The sequence below is a fragment of the Conger conger genome, chromosome 1 (assembly GCF_963514075.1).
Source record: "Conger conger chromosome 1, fConCon1.1, whole genome shotgun sequence".
NCBI lineage: Eukaryota > Metazoa > Chordata > Actinopteri > Anguilliformes > Congridae > Conger > Conger conger.
This window is the reverse complement of record NC_083760.1, coordinates 15,751,220-15,772,163: the sequence shown is the minus strand read 5'-3', so window position 1 is coordinate 15,772,163 and position 20,944 is coordinate 15,751,220. Positions and strand designations below refer to the sequence as shown.

The window sequence follows — 20,944 nt, the reverse complement described above, 5'->3', positions numbered from 1 at the left end:
GGACGAAAGCAACATTACCTTAGTTTTTAAAAACCAAACGCATATATTTTTATGGTTCAGTCCAAAACCTTGTTATTTTTGCTATACTTCTGTATTTTCAGAAGGTGGCGTTCATCGGGAAAAGGCTGTATTAGGAGGTCCTTCGTTACTGTGGCCGCAGTTGCAGGAATTGTGGAGTATTATTCGAACAATAAAATGTATTAGGCGCTTAATCCATGAATTCAGTAATTTCCAGAAAAATAAGTCCAGGGCAAAAAGAAGATTGACCAAACTGTTCTTTTGAGACATGTCCAGGCAAACACACGGTAACAGAGCGTTTAAAGTATTTTTGCTGACGAGATAATGTGGCACTGGTACAATGCTTGAATGTTCCTTTTAATGTCAGAATATGTATAATTATAGAAATGGTGGCGGGGTTTAATAACCCGTACTGCCACCTCTTTTACAAGAGGCAATTAAATGGCTAGTCACCTGACGTCAGGAAGTTTTTTTTTAAAAATCATCTTAAACTGTACAGGAGAAACTCATGAACTACCATAGAACGCTACTGCTTACTAAATTACATTATCTTGGTTCTGCCATGCCCATGCTGCTTCATAGTTCATTTCCATAACTTCAAAACACTCTCTTTATCACCATCACGAACGACAGCAGCAGCAGCCTCACCACCATCACCATCACCCTTTTTTTAACATACAGCAGGTACAATAAGTATTGAACACGTCACCATTTTTCTCAGTAAATATATTTCTAAAGGTGCTACTGACATGGAATTTTCACCAGATGTCGGTAACAACCCATGCAACCCACACATGCTGAAGAAATCAAACCTTAGATGTCCATAAATTAAGTTATGTGTAATAAAATGGAATGACACAGGGAAAAAGTATTGAACACATGAAGAAATGGAGGTGCAAAAAGGCACCAAAAGCCAAGACAACAGCTGAAATCTATCAGTAATCAGAAAGCAATCCTGCCCCTTGTCAGTGCAAATTAATATCAGCTGGTTCGGTCCCAACTGATGGCTTATAAAAAGGTGTTTCATTGCCAAGGTGTCACACAAGAAACATCTCATGATGGGTAAAAGCAAAGAACGCTCTCAAGACCGGCGCAACCTTATTGGTGCAAAACATACTAATGCCATTGGTTACAGAAGGATATCTAAACTTCTGAACGTTCCAGTGAGCACTGTTGGGGCTATAATCCGGAAGTGGAAACAACATCATTTCACCATAAACCGGCCACGACCAGGTGCTCCTCGCAAGATTTCTGACAGAGGAGTCAAAAGAATTATCAGAAGAGTTGTCCAAGAGCCAAGCTTCAGAAAGACCTGGAATTAGCAGGTACAATTGTTTCAAAGAAAACAATAAGTAACGCACTGAACAGCCATGGCCTGTATGCACACTCACCACGCAAGACTCCATTGCTGAAGAAAAAACTTGTTGAAGCTCGTTTAAAGTTTGCTGCACAACATTTAGACAAGCCTGTGAAATACTGGGAGAATATAGTCTGGTCAGATGAGACCAAAATTGAACTCTTTGGATGCCATAATACACACCATGTTTGGAGGTCAAATGGCACAGCACATCACCCCAAAAACACCATACCAAGTTTGGCGGTGGGAACATCATGGTGTGGGGCTGTTTTTCAGCATACGGCCCTGGCAAACTTCATGTAATTGAAGGAAGGATGAATGGAAAAATGTACCGAGACATTCTTGATAAGAATCTGCTGCCATCTACCAGGATGATGAAGATGAAATGAGGGTGGACATTTCAGCAAGACAATGACTGTCACCTGACTTGAATCCAATAGAAAATATAAGGAAAGAACTAAAGATTAGAGTTCATAGAAGAGGCCCATGTAACCTTCAAGATTTGAAGACTGTGTGTGGAAGAATGGGCCAAAATCACACCTGAGCAATGCATGCAACTAGTTTCTTCATACAGGAGGTGTCTTGAAGCTGTTATTACCAACAAAGGCTTTTGTACAAAGTATTCAATAAATTTAACTAAGTGTGTTCAATACTTTTTCCCTGTGTCATTCCATTTTATTACACAACTTAATTTATGGACATCTAAGGTTTGATTTCTTAGATGTGTGGGTTGCATGGGTTGTTACTGACATCTGGTGAAAATTCCATGTCAGTAGGACCTTTAGAAATATATTTACTGAGAAAAATGGTGACGTGTTCAATACTTATTTTACCCGCTGTATATAAATGGTTTTTCACGTGTTTTTACTAGAATCACTTCTGCCCTCTCGCAGATTACTCAAGCTGTTTTGATCGCCTCAAATATGTAAGGCTTGAAATACATAACTACACTCAGAATATGTCTTTATTTTCATACAGAGTATTTGTGATATAAATATCACTGTCAACTTGCCATAGGTTACTCTTTAAGCATGTGGTAGCTCCCTAGAATTGAGAATACAGGCTACATAAAATTATTGAACTCATAAAACAGTGAACTCTTAACACGTTAAATATTGACAACTTTGAAAGCAGATAGCTGGCCGATATACCACCATGTACCCTGCTCTTGCCATTTGGCTGAAGCTAAGCAGGTGTGGGTTTGGTTACAATTGAAATAAGATACCTGGGAAAACAAAGTTGCTGTATGTTGGTGGGCCAATAGGGGCAGCCTTCTTCCCTCTCTACACCTAATTAAACTCATTGTGGCACAGTGGCTGGGGGAGATTATGTCTTTTAGGTAAGATTAAGCTGTGGTTTAAACATACTATTGTCACTGAAGATCCCATTGAACTTGAGTCACCCAGGTTAGACTTAATGAGCGATAGTGAACTAACTCAGATGAGACTTCAGCATACTAATAGCATTATGGGTTTTGTTTAATTTTTCATGTGTTTATTGATAATATATTTTTTAAATCTATACATCTTATTTATATGTGTTAGTCATTCTTACCTATATAGTTGCAACACACAATCAGGGTCAACAGTTAATATACAGGTCAGGGCGAAAATGATGGCCTGTATTTCCACGCACCAATTCCAAGCGGATAATGTCGGACTTTAATGAAGGCGGTTCTAGGCAATCAAGGTACCTTATCTTCTCAATCAATCAAACTTGAATCCTTATATCAAAAGCTCTTCAATTGGTCCTTAATTGCGTATTGGTGGTGTTTTTTTTGTTTGTTTGTTTTGTTTAAAAAAATGTTGCTTACCACGGATTAATGCAGTTCGAGCTCAATCAGTGGTGACAGAACTGTGGTTGTTTCTTTAAAAAAAAAGGAGGGGTCGTTCTGGAATACGTCACGTCCGTTTTGCAGTGCCGAAAAGAACCAACAACAAAACCGACTCCCAAAGGGCGTTGAAAACGAGAGATGGCAGAGCTTTCGCTTTATCTTACGAACGTCAATGTGTCTTTGGGACAAAATATGGACGTAGAAAAGGTACAGTATTGTTACAGTGCTAGTTATTTTCCTTAATATCCAAATGTTTTAATTTATTGATTCCATAGTTTGCAGTTAACGTGTGCTATGTAGCTAGGTAGTAACGTTAGATGTCACCAAACCAGTTTACGAGCCTAGTTAGCCTAGCTAGCTATCTGTAACGTCGTTATGCCTGCTACTTCAGACAATGTGCCGTTGTGAAATTGGGGATACGTCCTCGAAGTTAACAACTTCAGTGTTACTTTCTCTATGACAGTTAAGCTGTTAATATTTAGCTAGTACATCAGCTGAACATTTAAGTTAGTATTATGTTTATATACTTTAATTTATCTCGTGTTTGTTTTATGTTCGTATGAATTAATTTTAGGATTAAGTTATAATTTAGGGGATTTGTTAGGATACATTACTTTCTCTGAGAACAATATTTCAAGGAGCAGATTTTGGATATAAAATGATTCAAAAGTGTATTAGCTGGATTTGTTTGTTTCTTTATTTATTTCACAGTTGCCAGATGCAATGTTACCATACCCAGCGAATACATCATGTGCTGTATTTTGCACTCTTATAAAAATGTTTTGGAATGGTTTCTTTTTGAAATATAGTGAACTGGACTAAATGTCATATTTTTTATTATGACATGTTTGTTCTCATGGAGGCATTAATATTCTCTGGTTGTTGTTATAGAGCCAGAATGCTAGCAAAGACTTTGAGAACGTGGAGTTGGGTGAGTTGGGCAAGAAGCAGAAAAAGCCTCGTAAGATCATTCACTTTGCCAGCGGAGAGACCATGGAGGAGTACAGTACAGATGAAGAGGAGGAGGAGCCCGAGAAAAGGGATCTGATGTCAGCTCCTGACCCGGTGAGTGTCCTGCAGAACTGGACTTCAGTGTCATTTCTTACCATTCAAGTTAAGATTGTGTACCATTCATCCATTTTAACCAGGTTTCTGATTTTCACATGTTTCTCAGTCAAAATTGACCTGGGGGCCCTACTTTTGGTTCCACATGTGGAGGGTTGCCGCTTCCACTGTCTCTGGTGAGTATTTGAGATCTGCAGCTTCAGTATTAAATCAGTAAAATGTATTTTCTAGTGAACAAAATTACTTGAGACCAGTGCTATATTGGCATGTTTATCAACAAATTATAGTATTGGTCAGCATTCTTGTGACAAATGAACTGTCTCTGTGGCAGAGTTGCTGGTGTTGTTGTTTCTGGCATCATAGCACCTCTATGAGCAGTGCGTCCCAAGCCTTGCATGTAGACTCAACTGATCCGTGCAAGAAATACATGTGCATAATGTTACCCTGTAGCATGGACAAATGCCCTCCAACTACATCCTTCAGTGCCAAAGCCAGAACAAAAAATGACCTATTTTACACTAGGCCAGCAGTTCCTAGTGAATCTATGAATTGTGTATGTGAATGTATAATATTTATGCAAAGCTTGTAGACCATCTGGAATTGTATTTGTCAGGCTTTTCCTGGTTAGATTATACAACCTTGTATTTTCAACTGTTAAAAATGTGTCCAAGCTTTGATCCCAGCACACAGTGTACTTTTGTGTGTCAGTAAATCCCGTTTGATAGGCTTCTAATATGGTTAGGTGGCTTTCTAATGTATTGTTGGTTGCTTGTGACTTTCAGTTTGTGACTATTTTGGAGAACGGATGGCCTCATTGTTTGGCATCACCTCACCAAAGTACCAGTATGCTATCGATGAGTATTACAGGATAAAGAAAGAGGTTTGTGAACACTCCGCACTATTGGTAAAATGAATATTAGCAAAATACATATGGTACTGTGGGGACATGGGGATATGGACACCCCTACTTATTTGTGAGCAGGGTGTAAGTTGTAGAATCAACAACATTGGCCCTGATGCTCCTATAACACTTTCTGAATATAAAAACTACAAAAATAAAAAGTATGATGCAATGTAATTTTATTTTATGAGTAGTAAAGTGTGTATATATGGGTGGACCTTATATTGATTTCAGTAAATGTATTGAAGCTCTTAGCTTTATTAACTAATGTTAATGTAAAATCAGGAAGAACTGGGGCATGTGACTTTGAAGGTGAGGGTATGTACACCCTAATATTGACTTTGATTCATTAACAGCCATGCACTTATGTTACTCATCAAGGCTGTGAAACTGTGGTTACCATGGCATTTTTCAGGACGGCTTTCACACTCTCACAGACTCATACCATGACATGCATAGTGCTGAGGAATAAAGGAAAAACTGCAGTTTTACTGCAGTTCTTGTTCAATATAGTGACAGACAGAATCCATCACTTTGGTGGAAATGCCATTACAGCTATATGAAGCTTTTCAAAGCGAGAAAATCCTAGTTGTAGTAGTAGCTTTCCCAAAAGTTTTGAATCTCCACTATTTGTTTGTAATTGTTTCACAAGAGGTTTATCATGGCTGAAATTGTACCAGTGATCCCATATTTACTTCTGACATGTATAAGTTAGCAGGTGACCGATCAGTTCATGTGCAGTCGTTAATCTCAAGACCCAGGTTATTGATTTGCGGTGTGCCAAACAGGAGGAAGAGGAAGAGGAGGACAACCGCTTGTCTGAGGAGGCAGAGCGCCACTTTGCGGAGCAGCAGAACCAGGAGGGCCAGGAGGCGATGACGGAACAGCCCGAGGGCACCGCCTCTTTTGTGAACATCACTTTCGAGCTGGAGAAAGAGACCCATGCCATGGCAGAGACTCACACCATGTCTGACACTACCAGAGTCTCTGCCCCCATCCCCACCTAACACACAGTTAGCCTCAATCTCACGCTCCCATTTTTGCGTTTTATTATCCAGTAACATTATTTTCTGTGACTGCATTAGATTTGTCTCTTCCTAAGTGTTTGTTTTGCAACAACAAACTTACCGGGTGAAATGTGTGTAGCAAACGGTGATCTACAGTGTGATGACTTGTTTACGAATATAATGCACTCTCGTTTGAATGTGTATCTGTATGAGCTCACCTTGAGGTTTTATATGTTGCTGTGTACTTTAAACTCCTGTGTCAAACATTTGTCAAATTCCAGTTGCCTTCACACTGTGAGTTTGAGGTTGTTACATAGGGTCTGTCCTGATGAAGGATGTCTTAAGTATATGTATATGCAGTTTTACAAAGGAAGTACCGAGCCAAAGGATTTTTCTTTTATGCATGAGTGAAACAATATCCTCAAAATATTTAAATAATGTGAATGTTTGTCATTGATTAAATGAGTCTGGCATTCAAGGATGGGTTCATAATGAAATGTAATTACATTGGAATGCCATCCTAAAACTATAAGCAGCGTACATGCATTTTTGGAAAGAAAGGTACACTGTATATCCCATATGATTGTAACCATTATGTTAAAACCTTTAAGTTGTCAGCATCCTGCTGTATGTTTGGCACTTGGTCTTCTCTTACCCAGTTAAAAAAATTGAAATTCTAGTAAAAAAAACAACTAAGAACTTGCTCCATTTGAAAAAGGTTGCACTATGCTTTAAGCAGCAGATGCCTAGCTTTCTGAGAGAAGCATCTCATTTTCTTTCCCTGATACATTAAGTGGAAATAATTTCAAGTAGCCATGTAAAGTGGTGGTACAGCCACATAATTGGTCAGAGCATGGTTGCCAGTGTTACTTTACATTGAATACACACCGTTTTCTTGTCTTCACAAGGTTCAAATAATCTTGTTCAATATGAATGCTTTCCTTCTACAACGCCGGTGTGTATTCCTGTAATAAAACCTATGTTCTGTAAAGTTCACTGGTGAGAAACATCCTTAGGACCCGTGTGTGCACTTACTGTAATTAATCATGGTATTTTCAGTCTATTTACAACATAAATGTAACAAGCCCGCATTGTTTAAAAAAAAAAACTTTTATTTATGCAAATCTTTCAACTGAAGGCTTTTTTTATATATATATAATTATTTGGGAAATTGATCATTTTGTACATAATATAGCTTAATAAACTTTTAATAACTAACTTTTGTCATCATTTCGGACCATGAAATTTAACTTTAGAGTGAAAGGGCTTTTCAGACAGAATTCGTCATGCAAACATTTCACAGAGGGCAGAATTAATATTCCAGCCAGGCAGCCCATCCATCCAGAGTGTCATGTGTCGTCCAGATCGGCGCTGCTGTCATTGTCATTGGCCACAAGGACCTCTCTGTTCTCATAGGTCCAAAACCCATTCAGGTCAATGAGGATACTGCTGACTGTGTCCCCCTGGCTGCTGGTCACTAGGTCCTGGAGGGTGATCTTGTACGGGTCCTTGGGTTTCACCATGTCAAAGATTTCATCCTGCCACAAAAGTAAATGAGTTCAGCTAGGAAGGGGGCCTGGTAGAAGGCTGACGTAAGGGAAAGGTATCCGCTGTGCTCAGTGACTAAAATATAATCAAACGCTTGCCCACCTTGACGTCTTGGAAGGACACTGGCTCCTGCCCATGCAATTTCATCTGATCCTGGATGGCCTGATGAAAGAGCAGTGAAGATGTTTTTGATTCAATTTACAATTGTAAGCTTTAACAGCTTGACTTAATGACGGTTGGATACTACAGTCCTTTTCATGTACAGAAAACATACTTGATGTTGATCATTTCTCACATTAATCATAGGAACAAATGGTAGAAAATCACGATGCATCCTACATTCATCCACTGGTGTGCTGCAGTGGCAGGCAGGGGCAGGAGAAGAGTCATCCTTTCAAAGGTCAATGAACAAAGACTTGGCTAGCACCTGCTGTAGCTATAAACCCCTCTGTCCAAAAGGTTCAGCCATTGCCTGGGTTAAAGAAAGGGGCACAAAGCCCGACTTGCATACGAGGACAATGGATGACAAGGGCGTGGGGGACAGAGCCCATTTTGTTTCATGGTGCCACTTGAAGGATGGGTACACTTCCTTCACTGGAAGTCTTTTCATACTAAAACAGAGTGCATTCTGTGCCTGGGGGATGTCTCCTAACAAACTGAGCACTGCAGGGCTGGAAGAGGATTCAGGGATGTGAGAGCACAAAGCTGAGGGTCATTCCATATACAATTAACACAAACATGCACATGTACAGTACTGAGCAAAAGTCTTAAGCACCTGTATAACATTCTGTACAGATAAGATTCTTTCAAAAATAATTCAATGAAAGGTCCTAAATAAACATACTGTACATATTACACTACATTTTAGTAATTTGGCAGAATAGTTCAAACTGAATCAAATCAATATTTTTTGTGACCACCCTTCGGCGTTAAAACTACATCATTTCTCTGGAGATAACCAAAGCTGTCCTGCAGACAATCAGCAGGGAGGTTGTTCCAAGCATGTTGGAGAACTTGCCACAGTTCTTTTGCAGACTTTGGTTGGATCCTTGCTTCTGATCTCAAACAGCCTTGATCAAGTTTTTATATAAATAAAAAGTAGTCAATTGCTTACAGTAATATGTTACTTTTTTCAATTAAATACACAAATGTCTCTGTAAAATGTAATCTTTTGGAAAATGAATATATGGAAACCCCAATGTGTTCTTTTATACTAACACACACACACAAAACATATAATAAAGTCTAGGGTGCCTAAGACTTTACATCTACAGTAAATAAGTATTTGGGCAATTTCTGTTCTTTTGGCTCTGTACTGCAGCACACTGAAATACATTTTAAGTAAAAGAAAGAATTGGGGGATAAGCATAATTTGAGGGACTTCACATCCATATCTGGTGATCATGTAGGAATTGCAGCCCTTTTTATGCACAGGTCCCCCATTTATTTAGCAGTGCATCAAAGCAAAATAAATTGATCCACTGAAATAGCACGACAGGTTTTTAAAACCGTCACATAGTAGTACTACGTGGCTTATAAACTGCACTGGACAAGAAGAAAAATTAATTGAGTAATAAATGTAGTGGTAAATCTGAAGAACTGAGACATCCTTGTTGAAGCTACAGCTGTCCTTGGCTGTCCTTGGCTTTCTATGCATTTCAAATACAGTACTGCTGATTGTGTGCAAGGCCATCAGCTGACGCATGCATAGCCCAAGGAAAGCAGTCCTCACCCTGAAGAAGTAATTGAGTGCAAACACATTTAGGTAGCCCTTGTTCTCCATGTCCAGCAGCTTGAAGATATACTGGAGAGCTGCTGGCTCCTTTCTGTTCTCCAAAGCAAGCACAAAATCCAGATAGGTCTTGTAATCCTGACAGGGAGCAAGTGTACAAAGTGAAAAGCTTTAAATCAACTGTAGTTGATATCACAGAACAATACAATACATTAATGTGGTAAACACACCTTATTTTAACGAATGGACCATTTTGTGCTAGCATTAACACGAGCAGTTATGCGCAGTATAGCCTTTAAATTGGTGACATCCATGACCATGCAGTAACAGCAAACACAGCAGTACAGTATTACCGTAACATTAATAATTGTCCACAGCAATCGGTTGTGCATTTGCTCAGCATTTAAACCAAGCGCTACATGCTGGCTACCTACCATTTCTCCATCGTAAGTGAGGCACTCCTGGTAGACACGGTCGAGGAAGACGTCGGTCAGGGTTCCGGTGCCATAGCGAGACAGTTCCTCCTTACTCAGCATCCCATTGTGGTCCTTGTCCAGATTCAAGTACTGACCTGCCATGAGGCAGGAGAAGAGCAGCCATTCATGACACACAACACAATCAGAGTCACTTTTCAGACCATGACACACAACACACAACCAGAGCCATTTTTCAGACCATACAAATAGAAGAAGGTACGGCAGAGGGGTAATCCACATACATGCTCTTCGATACAGTCAACCATGAGATTCTCATCGCTGTCTGGGATGGGTGTCACAGGGTCTGCACTTGCTTGGCTTTCCTCCTACCTCTCTGGTCGCTCCTACCAGGTGACTTGGAGGGGCGCAGTCTCCGACCCTCAACCCCTACGAACTGGAGTCCCGCAGGGCTCGGTTCTTGGGCCTCTCCTCTTCTCGCTATACACCATGTCTCTTGGTTCTGTTATCTCTTCCCACGGCTTTTCTTATCACTCCTACGCTGATGACACCCAACTCTTCATTTCCTTCCCCCCCGACACCCAAATCACCACACAGATCTCTGCCTGCTTGGCTGATATCTCTGCGTGGATGACTTCTCATCACCTGAAGCTCAACCTTGCCAAAACTGAGCTTCTCTACATCCCTGCTAAGTCCTCTCCGTCAATCGACCTCTCATTGACTGTTGAGGACTTTGTAGTTTCCTCCTCCCGTACGGCAAAGAATCTTGGGGTGACTCTTGATAACTGCCTCACCCTGGCTCCACAAGTATCCTCCACTGCCAGAACCTGCAGGTTCTTTCTGTATAATATACGCCGTATCCGTCATCTCCTGACTGAGAAAGCCACCCAGCTCCTAGTCCAGGCGCTCGTCATTTCCCGCCTGGATTACTGCAACTCCCTCCTAGCCGGTTTCCCAGCGTGTGCCATCAAGCCCCTCCAGCTGGTCCAGAATGCTGCAGCCCGCCTGATCACCAATCAGCCCAGGTCGGCTCATGTCACCCCGCTTCTCATTGGCCCTCCCATTGCCGCACGCATCCGTTTCAAGGCCCTAGTGTTGGCATTTCAGGCTGCTAAGGGGACTGCCCCACCTTACATACAATCCCTGATCACTCCCTACTCCCCAGCTAGACCACTCCGGTCTGCCAGCTCTGGTCGCCTTACGGTTCCCTCTCTACGTGCACCTGGCGGTCGAGCTGCACGTTCACGCCTGTTTTCCGTTCTGGTTCCTCAGTGGTGGAATGACCTGCCTACCACTGTCAGAACAGCAGAATCCCTCCCCCTATTTCGACGCAGACTCAAAACCCACCTTTTCAAACTCTACCTTAGTCCTCCCTCCTGATTTCCCCTGCCCCTCCTTTCTGATATCCCTATCCTTGTCTAACGCCCCCCCAAAAAAAAAAAAAAAAAATACTTCTGATGACAACTATGTTTAGAACAGCATTTCCTGTGTATTTTGCTAGTTTCTGGATGTGATGCTCTGACTTATGGTAGAACCTATGCACTTGCAAGTCGCTTTGGATTAAAAGCGTCTGCCAAATGACTAAAATGTAAATGTAAAAAATGTACCATAAACCCGTAGAGCCGAGGGTGCGGAGAACCAGTTTGACTCCTGGCTCTCCTTGGACAGTTCCTCATCTCTCAGCTAAAATGGAAAGGAAAAACAGTGATTGCATGCACAGTATATTCACAAAAAAAATCTATATTGAGGAAATTATTTGAACAGAAAAGAATGATAAGCCTTTTTTCTAAGCCTCCCATTTTAATGAAAATAGCGATTGGTAATGATCTACCTCAAGAAGGTCATCCAAGAAGCTGCATGCTAGGATGTCTTGAATTTTTATTTTCCCTGAAGAAAAAATACAAACGCAAAAACGAGTAGGTTCACATTAACTTGCATTCAGAGGACACCAAACCATGAATTTGCAAGGGAAGGTAGACAGAAAATCTGCTGTCACAATTCAACTTTAAGAACAAGCAAGTAAGCTGCATCTTTTTCGAGCACTGCACAAAACCTGGTCCCCGTTTCCTACATTGCTTTGGTGCTGTCCACGGGTTTAAATCAACAACAGTGCAAGTTGAGAACAAAGTTGAACATGATGGGCAAATTGATGAAGGTTAAAGTTGAAATCCACTTCAAATGTCAAGAAATGAAAAATAATATAGGACCGGACAACTATTCTAATGCAGTCCTGATTATCCATGCAATTCTATGCATCCGTGACAAGATTTAGGACGATACGGGAGGGAATCATTAAGATATTCTTTAAAATCAGCTGATTATAGGCATGAACATGAGAATGGTGAAACACAAACCAGTGCGCAGAGGGTCCAGAAAGAAGAAAAATTTGCGGACTGCAGTGCAGACGTAGAAGGAGTAAAACGACTTCTCCAGGCCATCCAACTGAGGGAGGGTGGGAATGAGCTCCAGAATGTAGTTCTCCAGGTCCTGTCACGTGACACACAGATATAGAGGCTCAGATACAACCGAACACACAGGCCAAGAGGGCTGGAGACAGAACCGACTTTTCAGCCATCTCAACAGGAACTCAATAATATAACAAAAAGGCATGTCTTCTTAAAAGGAAGAACACAATTATAATATGAACATGAAAGTGAAGGAGTGTGTGCATGTATGACATGCATTATAGCACGCGCCTATTGTTAAGTCATAAAGTGAAGCTGAACAGGTATAATAAAGCTACAATAGAAGACTTGAGAATGTCAGACCAGCCATCCAAAGACAACAAAAAATAAAAAAGTCAGAGGCTGCAAGAACAAACAGCTCAGCTGACACTAGTCTGACAGACTACAATGTCACAACGCTTATGTTTCACATCCTAAATTCTAGAGGATGACAGGGGCAGAGACAACACATTCATGAGCCTAGCCGCATCAATAGTACCAACATCAGTAATAGCATCCAAATACTGACACCTTGTTCAGGCTGTGAAATGATACATCAATAAAAAAAAGAAGAGAATATTGCCATATGTTATATGATTATTAATTCCAATAAGAGCTGTGAAAACGTACCGACTCCCGGAGGTAGCCCTGTCCTGCCACGTCATACAAACTCAACCCAATTCTGGTCTGGTGAAGCCAAACTGATGGAAAAATGTGAAATATATACACATGAAATACATGTATTTTTACTTCTGTACCCGTGCACATGACAAAAAATAGCAGCGCATTTAAACGGTAAATGTGCAATACAAGTGGCTACAAATACAGTATCCTTGTTCATTGCAATGTACAATATGAAAACAGCAAAAATGCACACAAAGTAAGAGCACTTTCAGTGCTGTATTCTAAGCACTTCTTCCAAACCTACTGAGCCACATGTAGAGGCTAATGATTTTTATCACTGAATTTCACCCTAAGTTATCACAGAACAACCAGGCAAAGATTCCTGTTACGGTGACAGTTCCAGTTTTCCACATACTCATGCAACATTTGCTTACTCTTGATGAAAGAACAAACCTTTTCTCATGACATAGTTAAAGAACTGCATTATTGATATCCGTCCATATGGATCACCATTAAGGAGTTTGGCATACACTCTGGCAGTGAAGAACTGCCTGTTGGGGAGAGACCAAATTGGGTTGCCATTACATCTCAAAGCTATTACAATAATGTCACAGTCCATGCAATGGATTAAGACTGCCCCCACAGCATACAGACACCACCATGATTTATAAAATTAACATACCTACAAGTGATAGTACACCGCAGGTGATGAAAACAACAAAGCACAAAATATAGTGCTTTAAAGAGACTGAAAAGGTTCTAAATTACCAGGTTTTCATATCACTTACTTGCACTTGGCTCCCGCTTTTTCCCCTACTTTCAAGAAGCTGTCATAATTAATTGTAGCTTCCTCCCCAGTCATTGGAAGTACCTGGTGTTTGTCCAGGAGAAACCACAGGTTCTGGGATAAAATAGAAATGCATGTAAAACTGTAACTAGACAATTACACAAATTAATCACTCAACCTTTTGCATGTGTACCATCAATGTGCTTCCTGTGCTTACTTCTAAGAACATTATTAATTACCTGTAATTCTTCATTGTCCAGAAGCTCTCTGCTCTTTCTCTGCAGAAAAACAGCTCTGGACTCTTCACGCAGTTTCTGCAGCAAAACCTCATCTTCAGCAGGAAGCTGCAATATATCAGTTGCATTTGGATTACTTTGTATTTTAGCAAGAAGCATCTGGCTGCTTTGCAATCACATCAGTTGTACACAGCTCTTCAGTATGCTATATCACCCCAAATCAAAAATAGAATACTTGGAGTGGGGTCACCTGGCTGTATAGGCTACTATAGTATTGTTAGCTCGAAAAAGGCAAAATAATACCCATTGTACACACGAAATAACCAGTTTTACTATAGTTTTTTCCAAGCAACTATTTAGAGGCGCTCAAATACATACCCTGTAGTAAAATCGTGGTATATTCTTATAAGAGGAGTCTCGTTTCTCTCCACCTTTCCACTCACTGTAATACTTTGTGAACAGGCTAATTTCCTCTTCTTTCTTCTCCTCTTCCGTTTTCTCTACTGTGAAGAGAAGGTTCAACTTGGTTATTAATTATAGTTGATGTACGATTGGCGGTCAAATAGTTATTGCAATACAAGTGGAAGAAGGTATGGCAGAATCCGCGTACCATAAACCCGTAGAGCAGAGGGTGCAGAGATAGTGTCAGTCGGTTCTGATTTCCATCTCAGAGCTGCCATTCATTAGATAATGCAATCATCTAGTTGGCAATCTAGTTGGCAATGTTGCCAAGAAGCATGCCGCTATGAAACTGCTAGCAAACCACATACAGTGCCGTTGGTAAGTACTGTATTTGGGCAGTGATATATATAATTGATTAGCTAACATATTTGTCAAAAAAAGCTAGGTTATTGGTAATAAAGCCAGAAAAGACAAGTATTTATTCGTTAAGTGTTGGTAGTTTAACTTGCTAACGAGAATATGTTAATGAAATGAAAGGTAAATGAAGTCTTACTGTCTATAAAGTAGCTAGATTATTTATGTTTAATTTACCTTGGTAGCTAGCTAGTTAGAAAACGTTATCTTAAGAGTAACGTGAGCATTAAGTTAACTTAGTTAATTTGCCTAACGTTGGCCACTTGCAAAAACCAGTGCTGCCTGCGAGTTTCCAGATTTCGTCGGTTGCTGAACAGAACAACCGAACATTCATCAAGTTAGCGAAGTTGTGGTAACTAGTATCTACCTAGCTAGTAGCTATTGGCATCTATTACTCGCTATAGATTATTTCTTTTGTTGTCTGTACAACTTCGCTAGAAAACGAATCTACCTTAAATTAACTTGCGTGTACAGGATGTTCGTGGAGTCCCAATTAGCTAGTAATACCGTAAAGTTACGACGTGAATGTCCATCTACCCAGCAACTGGCATTAGCTCGACAAAAAACTTAATTGGCATGCTAGCTAGCTAAACTGCTAATGCAGAATGTCAATCGCCTTTCCTGACTGAGCAAATCACGTAACTATCTAGTTAAACGGTTAGCTAGATTCGTAAATATAACTCATTAGCTCACCTTTTTTTAAAGAGGACACCCTCTTCTTTAAAAGTTCTTTCCACTGGATTACTTTGTCGTCAGACATCGCAGAAACGAATCAGATAATAAATGTAAACATATCCATCCATCTGACATAACAGTAGCTAGCGATTGGACACCTCCAGATCAATGGGGGTCATGAACTTTTACCTTTTACGGTGTCGCGTTTTTCTTCGTCACACTGTTAAAGATCCTCCAATATTATTGAAAAGATAGCTCTCAAGTATGCTATACCTGTTGCAATTTGGATGTTTGAAGTAATGAAGACAACGGTTGATTAGCGAAACTATGTACCACAAGTTCGACTTAACCCGGAACATCAAAGTTAAGCGTAACGGAAACGTTTCCGTAGTGTTAGCTGCTCTATTGGCATACACGTGAACTTGGTGTATTCCCTCATTGTACATTTGAATCGTAGAAAAAATCTAAATGTAATAGTTGCTCAAAAAAAGATTACCATCTGTATTCCGTGTTGCTTCTGTCAGGAATCGGTACATCAACTAACTATGATTTAGGTTATGTGGATGATTTAACGTTAACTTGCATGTCTTCCTAGTTTGCTAGTTGTTAGCGGTTAGGTTAACTATCTTAAGTAGCAAGCTAATTAGTGACCTGGTAATAATAAATGCTAGCTAGCTAACATTAATGTTATCTAATCCAAAAGCACGGGTAACCAACATTAATGCGTTAGCCAATTAGTTCCAGCTTTCTCGTGTTTGATTGTGAGCTATCTTACGCCATTGCAAACCTGAGTTGCAAAGCTAGTCTCCAGTCCAAACCGCTAGCTAAACAATATGGGAGGCAAGTGTAAATATTACTTTGGCGTTTTGACATGATGGCTACGCTAGTCTAACATTCAATGTCATGAAACTTGTGGTGACATTACGGCGTGTAAGTTACGAGAAAGTACGTAGCTACAACTGTAACTATCACTTGGATCTGTCGTTTTCAATTTTGAAGTTTACCTTGCAAAATCCACGAATTCATCCGTTGAAGATTTCATGTAACGTTACCAGTTAGTGTAATAATCGTATCGAGATGTCATGGGTCCTTCAATTTACCCTTATCTGAGCCTTCACTTAAAATACACGTTTCCACTAATAATTTCAAGGCCCTTGTTTTCCGTTAATAAAAGTTATTCCTTCCTATTCAAACGTGTAATGCTTCCGAACGTGCATTACTTCTCAACGAAAGACTGGAACGAAGTATATGCTAACTACAAGAAAGCAAACAGAGAAAGCAAACAGAAAAACGATAATGACGAAAAAATAGCTGTTTTTGCCAGATCCGTATTCGCAGCAGGGACAGCGAAGAGAAAAAACGAGATATTCAGGAGTAAGTCGGCAAATGAAGCGCAAGAACACCAAGAGAATTATCGGAGAGGCCGTGGCTTTAAACTCCCAGACAACCCACTCACCACTGCGGAATGGAAGAATCTAAAAGAAAATGCTGAAAACTCTCGCCGATTTGAAATACGGGTGATGAATAAAATGTTGTGTGAGAGGGCCGACATTAACGTGGCCAAATCTTTTCTGGCGTATGTCGCGTTAGAGACTGGGACTGTATCATATGAGTTGCTGTTGAAGTACCTGGCCCTGTGTGTCTATGCCAACCGCCACTCAGAGGTCTTTGATGTCTATGACATTATGAAGAGTCGCTTCAAGGCTTTTGATAACGCGGCAAACGGTCTGTTTATGAGGGGCTTCTGCATGACTGAACGCTGGAAAGAGGCACTGCCCATTTTGGAGACAATCAAAAAACGGTCCGTTCCATCCCCACGCAACTATGCCGATGTCATCGATGGAGCTGTGCGACATGGTGACATTGCCACCGCGTGGGCTTTATACAATGAGATTCTTGACACGGGCATTATCCCTAAACAGCAAACATGGCAGTCATTATTTGAGAGTGGCCTTTCAGACCCCAGTACTGTTGAAAGGCTTGAATCCATACTCTACTATATGAGAGACAATCAGATCTATCCAAACGAGTCAGTGGCCCAGAGCATCAAAGCCTGGTTTGAGAGGTGAGTTGATGTGCTGACAGTGAAAAGGACATGTCAGATAGAATGATTTGTGTGTTCACTGGCAGCCTGTAGTGTAGTTAGTTGTTAAGTTACTTGACTGGGACCTGCAAGGTCGGTGGTTCGATCCTCAGTGTAGCTGTTTGGCCCTTGAGCAAGGCCCTTAACCCCACATTGCTCTTTCTCAGTCTAATCAGCTGTAAGTAGGTTTGTCGTCCGCTAAATAACATGTAATATGAGGTTTTTTCACTCCAAGTCTAAACTTAATTTTATCATCAGGCTTCCAGGTGACAAATGGAAAGGAAGATGGTCCACTGGTGAACCCAGGTATTGCTATTTTTGGCATGTTTTCATTAGACCTTGTTGTGGATGTAATTGCTTGAAATGCCAGCGTTTTGAATGAATTTACATTGCTGTCATCCTACGCGCAGTGCTGTGTGTGAGAGCTGCCAGGTGAAACTGGAGTCCCTCCAGCTGACCGAGGAGGAGTACCGGCAGCTGAAGGATCATGTGATGACGGACGTCATCGAGGGCCAAGACATCTTCAGCAAGACCACCCCTGAGGTGTGGCTTTTCTCTTAATTCTATTCCTCTCAGTGTCTGGTCATCAGCTTCTTCAAGCTCTTCCCCACTGCAACACTAAGTTCATTATTTCACATGAAATTCATGAAAGTCTGCATTTGCATCTGTCTGGGTTGACAGGGCAGAGCTTGTGTAGTTGTGTGAGGTTTTGGGAAACTTTTCTGTGTTATTCATACATCTAGCCTTCAACCACATGAACCATTCTTGCATCCGGTTCTCTGCATATATTTTACGCTGTGTACACTCCTTGTTTTAGCTTCTTTCTCATTGTTCCAGATAAAGAAAAAGCCAAGGAATACACCTTATTGAGAGATTACATACAAGATTACATCTCATTCTATATATAAAGCTGTAATTGACTCCTATAAGTAGCACACCACACTGTTGCCATTGTGACCAGTCAGTTGAGTTTACATGATAATAATAATTCCTCCACTTTATGTAGCACTTTACAGTGATAAGGGGCAAACTTAACCCCCGCATACAGTATGTGTAGCACCCACCTGGGTGGTGCATGTCAGCCATTTTGCACCAGAACCCTCGCCACACCTCAGCAGATGTGGAGAGGGAGAGAACGATTTTTAGCACTTAAACTGGGGGATGATTAGGTAGCAGGTTGAGAGAGCCAGGCTGCAAATTAAGCCAGCACAACAGGGAACCCCATGGTCTTTGCAAGAGTGTCAGGGGTCTTTAATTACCACAGTGACTCAGGACCTCAGTTTAACGTCTCATCTGAAAAAATGATGTCTCCTATAGTACAGTGTTCCAATTACGGCACTATGGTTTATTTTTGTCAGAGTGAAGCACACAAGGGAACCCCCTGGTCTTTACAATTATTATCATGGGGTCTTTAATGACCCCATCTTTCAGATGAGATGCTAAACTAAGGTCCTGATTCATGGCTGTACAACAAGCACTGTGTTCCCATTCGGGCGCAAGAGTTTATTCTCACCAGAGAGAAGATCGCTCCCTACTGACCCACCAACACCACTTCCAGCAGCAACTTAGTTTTCCCAGGAGGTCTCCCATTCAAGTACTAACCAAGTCCACACTTGCCTCGCTTCAGCTAATCATCAGGAGTATAGTACATTGTGGTATGGTTGCTGACGCCTGTATCTGCTTGATATATTTATCCTAATGTTGGGCTCCATTCTTGAATACACACCATTACACAAGTTTCTTAATACAATACGCACCGTTTCTTATGCTTTATGTCAAACGGCATAACTGTGATCCTTTTTCTTAATATTAGCAGCTCAGGTAATCATAGTGCTGTGGAGGTTGTATTGTGCCAGTTCAATAATCAAGTGGAAACGTGCATTCATTCCAATGTCCACCAGATGGCAGTACAGTGTCAGGAAATCACTGACACTAAGGCGAAGGGGAAATCCAGTTTCACATTGTCGGTTAAACATTTATTTTTGTAAAGTGGTTGCCTTTTATAGAGCCTATGGCAGAAGTAAAAAAGTGCTCATTCTTTTGCATTCCCTCATATGTTTTGCATTGCCTTGAAGCTCTTTTGTGTTCCCTTGCAATACTTTTGCTCAAAACATTTGTGCTTATTTAGAGAAGTACTTCCTGTTTTATGTTAAGTATTTCTGAGTCAGGTACCAACATGTGAGTTTGATGCATGCATGTTAGTGTCAAGCAATTGAGCAATTCATCTAATTTCACTGTGAGCTGGGTCTGAAAAACAAGGACATGCTGTCAATGCTCAGCACCAGATATGGGTATCATATTAATGAAAGACAGCCGCTATTGAGACTCTACATGTTTTGTTCTCTACATGTACAGTAAAGTGCATCCCATTAAGTTGTTTTGAGTACTGCAGCTGCTCAAAAATCATTTGTGAGCCAATGCAAAACAATTGGAAGTAAATGCCAACGTTGTGTGAGTGAACATAAACAAATGAGTATTTCTCTCTGTACTGTTGTAGTCAGTTTTAATTATTTGTTAATGCATCACAAATCATATCACTTTGTTCGACTAAACATAATGTTGTTTTGGTTTTCCCCAGGCATGTATTTGCATTTGCAATGTATTGTTTGCAGGTCACACCTTGCACTTTGCGTATGGAAGCCTCACAGCCTCAGTTTGTTTTATCAGGTGTGGCCGTTGCGCATAATGCACATATATTGCAGGTTGTGAAACGTAGGTCTTTTAAACCGAAAGAATGTGATCTGCTGGGTGCTTTTACAAGGAAACGAAAGCCTCGGAAGGCAGAGAGGACATGAAAATAGCGTGCTGTGTTCTGCAGACTCTGGTGGGCTCCTGATTTAGGCCAGTTGTAGGGGATTCCCAGCACATGTTCCTGCTTGTTTCTCCATTTCCTCTTCAGGCAAATGACAGGTTCACAGTACAGTTCTACAGGTCAGGGCCCAGAGTGGTTTGGAGGTAAAGAAAAAGCCCCTTTCACACCGACTTGGATATTTCAGCAATCTCCTACTAAGTACTTGGTGTGAGCAAGCACGTACATGTCAAGGGTTTACACAATTAAGTACATGTCCAGTGTTATGCTTTCCAGCCTTGTGTCATTTGTAAATATTTACTGGGTAATCTCTGCTGTTAAGCGAGCATAAAAAAAAAATCCCAGATATTTGTCTGATGTGTGTATGCATAATACACCGGATGGACCAGGTAGCTTGGCAGAGTTCTCTTGTTGAGCAATCACAACTGAATTCAACAGAACTATTCACACAATGTTTCCTGCCAGGCTGTGATGAAGCTTGCAAATGAACATGCACGGTCCTTACATGAGAGATCCCCTGCCATAGTTAGGCCTGACCAAAACTATACAGACTATTCAGTGTGAAGTAGTTAAT

The 20,944-nt window shown here is 40.8% G+C and overlaps 3 protein-coding genes across 4 annotated transcripts in view; 2 read left to right on the top strand and 1 right to left on the bottom strand.

Annotated features, from left to right (window-relative positions):
- Nucleotides 1-3,261: 3,261 nt before the first annotated feature.
- Nucleotides 3,262-7,400, top strand: fam177a1 (family with sequence similarity 177 member A1). Its single transcript, XM_061220657.1, has 5 exons — nucleotides 3,262-3,416; nucleotides 4,101-4,274; nucleotides 4,384-4,450; nucleotides 5,057-5,154; nucleotides 5,964-7,400. Exons 1-5 carry the CDS (start codon nucleotides 3,348-3,350, stop codon nucleotides 6,180-6,182), a joined length of 627 nt encoding a protein of 208 aa, XP_061076641.1. The 5' UTR covers nucleotides 3,262-3,347; the 3' UTR covers nucleotides 6,183-7,400.
- ppp2r3c (protein phosphatase 2, regulatory subunit B'', gamma) lies at nucleotides 7,274-15,851 on the bottom strand. 2 transcript variants are annotated; one of them, XM_061220525.1, is made up of 13 exons: nucleotides 15,497-15,851; nucleotides 14,366-14,490; nucleotides 13,991-14,095; nucleotides 13,753-13,865; nucleotides 13,418-13,515; nucleotides 12,971-13,041; nucleotides 12,251-12,383; nucleotides 11,728-11,783; nucleotides 11,504-11,579; nucleotides 9,897-10,033; nucleotides 9,463-9,600; nucleotides 7,833-7,892; nucleotides 7,274-7,720 (listed from the first exon to the last, which is right to left on the bottom strand). In XM_061220525.1, exons 1-13 carry the CDS (start codon nucleotides 15,561-15,563, stop codon nucleotides 7,532-7,534), a joined length of 1,368 nt encoding a protein of 455 aa, XP_061076509.1. In that variant the 5' UTR covers nucleotides 15,564-15,851; the 3' UTR covers nucleotides 7,274-7,531. The 2 variants fall into 2 exon arrangements, with proteins under 2 accessions (XP_061076509.1, XP_061076424.1); XM_061220440.1 differs by lacking the exon at nucleotides 15,497-15,851 and adding an exon at nucleotides 14,598-14,962.
- prorp (protein only RNase P catalytic subunit) overlaps nucleotides 15,646-20,944 on the top strand; it is a 19,372-nt gene continuing 14,073 nt past the window's right edge. Inside the window, exons 1-3 of the mRNA XM_061220315.1 lie at nucleotides 15,646-17,543; nucleotides 17,820-17,867; nucleotides 17,972-18,104. Coding sequence (XP_061076299.1) covers nucleotides 16,561-17,543; nucleotides 17,820-17,867; nucleotides 17,972-18,104 — 1,164 coding nt within the window. The 5' untranslated portion in view covers nucleotides 15,646-16,560. The remainder of the gene's footprint in view (nucleotides 17,544-17,819; nucleotides 17,868-17,971; nucleotides 18,105-20,944) is intronic.

Bases quoted from the DNA above. Each gene is read 5' to 3' on its own strand.
- fam177a1 (XM_061220657.1), top strand. From the start codon at position 3,348: ATGGCAGAGCTTTCGCTTTATCTTACGAACGTCAATGTGTCTTTGGGA. The intron at 3,417-4,100 runs GTACAGTATTGT...TTGTTGTTATAG, and splicing joins AAAATATGGACGTAGAAAAG to AGCCAGAATGCTAGCAAAGA. The intron at 4,451-5,056 runs GTGAGTATTTGA...TGTGACTTTCAG, and splicing joins TGCCGCTTCCACTGTCTCTG to TTTGTGACTATTTTGGAGAA.
- ppp2r3c (XM_061220440.1), bottom strand. From the start codon at position 14,667: ATGGCAGCTCTGAGATGGAAATCAGAACCGACTGACACTATCTCTGCA. The intron at 13,866-13,990 runs GTAATTAATAAT...ATTTTATCCCAG, and splicing joins TGGACAATGAAGAATTACAG to AACCTGTGGTTTCTCCTGGA. The intron at 7,721-7,832 runs GTGGGCAAGCGT...CTTTTGTGGCAG, and splicing joins TGTCCTTCCAAGACGTCAAG to GATGAAATCTTTGACATGGT.